Raw genomic sequence first — 6,340 nt, 5'->3', positions numbered from 1 at the left:
CTGTCAAGTCTGCATCAAATCAAGCACTCCGTAATCACAGGTAAACTGTCTGATCAGTCAGATGTTTGTCATGAGAAGTGTTCCACAAAACAGCTATGGTTTGAGTTGATATGACAAATACATCTTTTGAATATACTGTGTGAACTCATTGCCCCGTTAGCTCGGAGAGCTTTATTTTCCCTCCTCAATAAGTTTTGTCAGTTGTTTTGTTTATTGGTCTAATTCTTGTTTCTTGGGTTGCATTGGTTAGTCACTAAATTAATTCTCTTGTGCTTCGTTCCCCACTTCTGAATAATGTTGTATTGATAAGGAGTTATCACAAAGTAAATCTGTTTAGTTGATGTAACCGGTTAAAACTTGGAGTGGCGATGAGGTCTTAAAATGTATGGAAAGAGTCTTAAAAGTTATTAAATTTAACTCCATGATTCCTGTATATACCCTGTAACAGTTTACAGATCCCACAAAATCTCTTTCCTGCTTGACTATAAAAGTCAATCTATCATACAAATTTAAAAACCAAGTTTATTATGATAAAAGCATCGGCAAGTTTATGGGTTTGATTCCTGGGGACAGACATTTTATTACAAATGCCAAATTCATAAACGTAGATGCAAACTCCAGTAATGCCCACAAATTGCACTGGTGCTGTTGCTCATGTAGCTGATGCAAGTTTGAACCCGGTTTGCAACATGATTCTTCTAACATCATTTAAACATGATAATTTGGTGCTCATATTATTATCAATGTTAAAAACCATTGTGATGATTCATATTTTTGTTGAAACTGTTGATGCATTTTTAAATTCTTTGACGAATAGAAAGTTCAAAATAACAGCACTAACATTATAAATCACTTTTGATCAGTTTATGCTTTGCTGAAAAAAAAGAACCATTTTCTTTCTTAGCAAAAAAAAAACAAAACATACTGACCCTGACTTTTGAATGGTAATATATAAAATAAGAAACCACACACTTGGCACAGTTTTTTATGTTTGGTTGTAAAGCCTGTACGCACTTTACAGCTTGCGTAATTACATTTTCAGTTTGATACTCTTCAATGGAGTAAATTTCCCTCACTAATTAACCATGCTAACATATTCTATAGTATCGTTTGGCATGAATCCACTGCTAATGTTCTCCATCTCTGTCCTGCTTTAGGAGTTCTCTTCTAGCGTCTGGAGGTCAATGCAGTCAAGGAAAAACTCCGCCACGCTCTCCCTCCTACAGCAGCTCTCCAGGACCCAGCGGGTAAGACCACAGCCGGATGAAAGTACGGCGCTGAAAAAATGACTAACAAAACGACCTTTTCATGTCAGGGCATTTCAGCTGTTTTCTTGCAAGCAAATAGGATGAGTCATGATAGTTGTCTAGTCATGGAATTATTTATTTTATTTTATATGTATTTATTTTTTGTGAATTTTTTTTTTTTTAAATTTACATTTATTGATTTTATTTTTATCTATTTTTATAAATATTTATTTTTATTTGTTTGTTTATGTTTTAGCTGGTGCTTTAATTGGTGTATTGAAAGATTCAGGTAGCCCGCCAGTGCATTTTGAAAAATATGTAGTTTTGCACATCCCTACATGCAAGTTACGAGTAGAAACCACTGGCCTTTTTAGGTCACAGTTTCTACATATAGCAGCAAGACAGAGAATGACTTTTCCTGTCAAGCAAAGGCTAATCTTTTCACTCTTTGGTTTCTGGGTCATTGAAGTTCAGAGCTTTTGCCACAAGGGAAATGAGTCCTAGATTGGCTTGAGGATTGCATCTTTGATGGGCACAGTTCGTCCTGTTCTCCTTCATTATTAAGCACGGCCCATGAAACCCACAGTCTCGCACGATAGGCGGTCATAGATCTCTCCCAGCCTCTGCTTCTGTCCAGAAATGTCCTGTGAGATTTGAAATGTTTTTATTTTATCGATCGGGTGCTGGAATATACTGATGTTTGTGCTTTTATGTTTTCCCTTTTTTTCTGTCTGTCTCTCTCTCGCTATTTGTTCAATTGCTCCATATCTTTGGCCCTCCCTCTACTTTTTATTTCCACCTCATTCTCAGCAGGCCGAGTGAGTTTTCTGGGAGTAACTATGGCAACTATGGGCAGTCCGTACCTATTCCAGTCCCCACACAGATTCACAACTACCAGCGCATGGAGCAAAACCTCCAGTTCCCAGGTCAAGAGGGCTCTCCACAGTGAGTGACTCCTAATATTTCCTCCTTGAAATTCAAGAATCTGAATTTTTATTCACTTGGCCATGCTCCACAGGAAGTTGAGTTGGAATGACAAGAAGAGGCATTTACTGAATTTTAATTCAAAGAAGGTCAACACTGTTACACAACAGAGGCATTTCTTTGGTGCAGCACAAGTTTTGCAGCAAAACCTATTATGCTCTCATATGTAGAATAATATTTTTCTGAAGCGATAAGATGTATTTCTCTAAATTCAATACTCTTTAAGTTCAGTGCTGTTAATTAAGCCGTTAAAACTTTTAATTTAACCTTTTAATTTTGCCAAACAGTATCACAAAATGTCTGACACTTTTTTTTTCTTTTTTTTTTTAAAGAACATTAACATTAAAAATAACCAGATAATTCATTTTTAGGTAAATCATTTGGGAAAGTATTGTTCCAATATGGTCTGTAAAATTGAAGTTAATTTATTAAAAATAATTACATAAAATTTTCTAGAAATAGTTTTTGTTTGTATAATAACGTGGTAATTCATACAGAAAAATTAAACTTATTATTAAAAATTACAAATAAAATAGTACATGCATTTCTTTGAATTTCAGTTTACTTATTCAAATTTGAATTGTTTTGTATCTAAAGTTTAGTTCAATTTTTTTATTCAGTTCAATTGGACTTTAAAAGGTATTTATTCATTTAATTTTCTTCTCTTTCTTTCTTTGTCTTTCATTCTTTTTTCTTTTGGTCTTTCTTTCTTTTGCAGGTCTGGCACGGTCCAGAGATGTAGTAGCGGGAGCTTTCTGGCTTGTGGAAGGACAGGGCCTTCTCCTCCTCAGTCTGGTTCTGCTCTCACTTCCCGCAGGCTGTCTACAGGAGGCGCGAAACCCTTCCAGCTCTCTCCACAGGGTGAGTGCTGCCTTCTTTTGTCCTAGTCATGTCACTAGCTAAAGATGATTTAAGAACCCTTGTGCTTCTGAACAAACTCTGGCTCTCTCTGTCCTTCTTTTGTTTCAAAAGTGGGCACAATTCCTGAGTTGCCAGGTCAAGTTTGCCCAACAACTGCAGAAATGGGTCACAGGGGCTCTCGGGGTGGAGGTATAATCATTCTTCCTCTGTTTGCATACTATTTTTGTCATGTTTTTAAATGGGATGACAGTATTTCATACTTTCCCTTTTGTAAATATCGCATGTCAAGAAAGTTGGGAAACAATTGCTTTCAACTCTTCCCAGAATGTGAATGTTATCTATTAGTGTTTTTTTTTTTTTTTTTTTGGGATGACTCCACTTGAACTCTTCCTGTCTGTATCTGTTTAGAAACCAAGGCTCGGCAACAGCAGCAGGGTCTGGGCACTCGGCTCAACAGCGCCCCCTGTTTGCTGGAGGCAGCTGGTGGGTGCAGGCAGAAGATCAGGAAGCAGCATTCAGACCCGGTGGTGGCCCCTCAGGGAAACATGATGCCCTTTAGGACCCTGCACTCCTCACCCAGGCTCAGTGAACTTATGCAACGCAACCCCCTACCAACCATCCTGGGTTCTCCTTCCAGAGTAAGATTTCATGTCTGTTTGTGTGTCCATAAACTCGCAATATAAACTGTTTAAAGTTTGGGGTTGGTAAGAGTTGTAAAATATTTTTGAAAGAAGTCTCTTATGCTGACCAAGGCTGCATTTATCTGATCAAAAATACAGTAATATTGGGAAATATTATTGGTTTTTTTTGTTTGATTGTTTGTTTTAATATATTTTAAAATGTCATTTATTCCTGTGATAGCAAAGCTGAGTTTTCAGCAGCCATTACTCAAGAAAGATGTCTTATAATTATCTGTGTTGAAAACAGTTTTTTTTTATTTAAGGATTCTTTGAATAGACAGTTTAAAAAAGCATTTATTAAAAAAATTAAAATCCCTTGTAACATTATAAACGTTTTTACTGCCATTTTTGACTCATTTAATGCATCCTGGCTGAATAAAAGTAGTTTTTTTATTTTTTTTATTTTTTTGTCTTCTTGACCCCAGATTTTTATAAGCGCTGTTGTGAATACCATCTGATAAATGAAAACAAATGATGTAAAAATATCCTCTTCTTTCTCCATCCCAGGCCATGCCCCCATTTGAGTTTCCCAAGCCCCTGAGTTCCCCAAACATGGTCACGTTTCTGACCCACCAGGGCTTCAGACCAGCTCAGGGAGAGGCTAGTTTGTCACCTGCCTACCATTCTGAGGAGAAGAAAGGCTTTGAGAGGTAAGAAAAAAATAATTCCTCCTCTTCAAACCATAGTAATTGTAAACAAAATGGAACCTCTTAAGTTACAATGACGCTCTTCAAAAAGCTTGTCAGCTCTCCTAGTTTTGGAACGGAACCCTGGACTCAAGCTGATACAACCCTCGCTGTCCTTTGCATTCCTTTCTGCTTTTATTTTTTCTCTTCTTTTGCTTTCTCTTTTATAATCTTCTTCACTCTTTTTCTTGTCGGGGCAGGTCTCAGAGTGCCAGCCGCCTATCTGATGTGCTGCTGATGGCAGCGTTTGGGGGGCAGAGAGGAGAAAGAGGCAGCATGGAGAATATCAACTCTGACAGAGCCATAGACATCACAGGTGAGCTCATTGACAAATGTATTAATTTTATCAATGCATAAATTACCTTTTTTTATCATTTTAATATGCAGTGCACAGCATAAATGAGTACACCCCCTCTGAATAAATATAAAAGATGTATTTTCTTAACGATCACTAATATAATTCATATAATTCATAATTCATATTAAACATATACTTAATAAAAACAACAAAATATATGCCAATATTTTCTGTAAGATAAGTAAATTAGCCAATTTTGTTTAAATTAAGGATTGCAGAAATGAGTACACCCTAGATTTAAACCAGAAAATGTATAATATTCTAGTACTTAGTATGTCCTCCAGAACTTAAAGTATACTGCTCTGACCCTTCTTGGCACCGAGTGTACAAGTTCATGACAAATTTTCACATCTGTCCTGTTTAACTCCTGGACGACGACCTCCTTGAATGCTCTGATCTTTAATGGGGAGTGTTGCTCAGCTCGTCTCTACAGAATCTCTCACAGCAGCTCAAGAGTGTTAAGATTGCGTGAAATACATGTCCACTGAAGGATTTTCACCTTGGGACAATTAATATATTCATTGTTATGCTGAAAAAGTGCCCAATAATGCAGGGAATTAGGGGAGGGTTGCATCTTCAGTTTCAGGTTTTTGTATTACATCACACAGTAGTGTGTGAATTCATGACAGCATTGATAAAAGCACAACTCCCTCACACCTTCAGCACTCATTCATCCCTATATAATAGCTTTACTACCACTGAACGTCACTGTGGGAACCAGACACTTCTCTCTGTACTCCTCCTCTAGCAACACCAGAACATTTTGGATGCTGTTAGATCCTAAATGATTGACTTGGTCTCTTGAGACCAGAGTACAGATTCCCAGAAGTCTATATTTTGTAAATATGGGCCCTGGAAGAGGTTAAATGAATTTATTTTGCTTTGGCTACAGTAGGTAATTCTAGTGGTGACAACAATCATGCAGGTCACTTCTGCATGCTGCATCTTACTCTGTGAGATAAAGTGTCACTCTTTCACAGCTTTTGCCGGCTCTGAGACACTTGCATGTAATTTCTCCTGCTCTTTTTCTAGCAAAAATTCACTCATCATCACTAAATGAAAACTTAAAGTGAAGACCTGATTATTTCAGGAGCCTTATCACAAGTCCATTGTTTTTGAATGTTGGTGCTACTTCTGCTATATTTTCACACTTAAAACAATAATTTGGTATTCCTCTTGTACCATTGTCCTCTTTTATGCTAAGAAATAAGTCACCTGGCAGTTCTCTCCCAAGTGGTTCCACTGCTGCCAGCATTAAGTCTGAGTATGATTCAGTGGGCTATATAACACTTTTAATTGTCAGGAAATTACTTGTCTTTAAACGTTTTGGTTCAATATACTTACCTGTTGATCAAAAATAGCCTTAAACCTATACACTTTTTTGTTTTGTTTTATTTAGTAACTTTCAGGAGGGTGTACTCATTTTTGCAACACAAAATGTTATCACTTTGATAAGAAAATCTTTGTTGAATAATTTTGGCATTCTTCTTTGGTAATTGATCAAGCAGGCTTGTTGGAACATTA

General features: G+C 36.9%; 1 protein-coding gene across 3 annotated transcripts in view; it reads left to right on the top strand.

Annotated features, from left to right (window-relative positions):
* The window catches only part of LOC107595678 (serine/threonine-protein kinase ULK1-like), a 30,089-nt gene that overhangs the window by 16,865 nt on the left and 6,884 nt on the right, over positions 1-6,340 (top strand). For 2 of the 3 annotated variants that reach the window (XM_016286169.1, XM_016286167.1), the window contains exons 15-21: positions 1,158-1,247; positions 2,058-2,192; positions 2,950-3,092; positions 3,204-3,281; positions 3,501-3,730; positions 4,280-4,422; positions 4,659-4,774. In XM_016286169.1, coding sequence (XP_016141655.1) covers positions 1,158-1,247; positions 2,058-2,192; positions 2,950-3,092; positions 3,204-3,281; positions 3,501-3,730; positions 4,280-4,422; positions 4,659-4,774 — 935 coding nt within the window. The remainder of the gene's footprint in view (positions 1-1,157; positions 1,248-2,057; positions 2,193-2,949; positions 3,093-3,203; positions 3,282-3,500; positions 3,731-4,279; positions 4,423-4,658; positions 4,775-6,340) is intronic. The other variant, XM_016286168.1, reaches the window with a different exon arrangement.

This window comes from Sinocyclocheilus grahami, unplaced genomic scaffold, assembly GCF_001515645.1.
Source record: "Sinocyclocheilus grahami isolate Dianchi unplaced genomic scaffold, SAMN03320097.WGS_v1.1 scaffold207.1, whole genome shotgun sequence".
Classification (NCBI taxonomy): Eukaryota; Metazoa; Chordata; class Actinopteri; order Cypriniformes; family Cyprinidae; genus Sinocyclocheilus; species Sinocyclocheilus grahami.
This window is presented reverse-complemented; position numbering and strand designations above follow the sequence as displayed.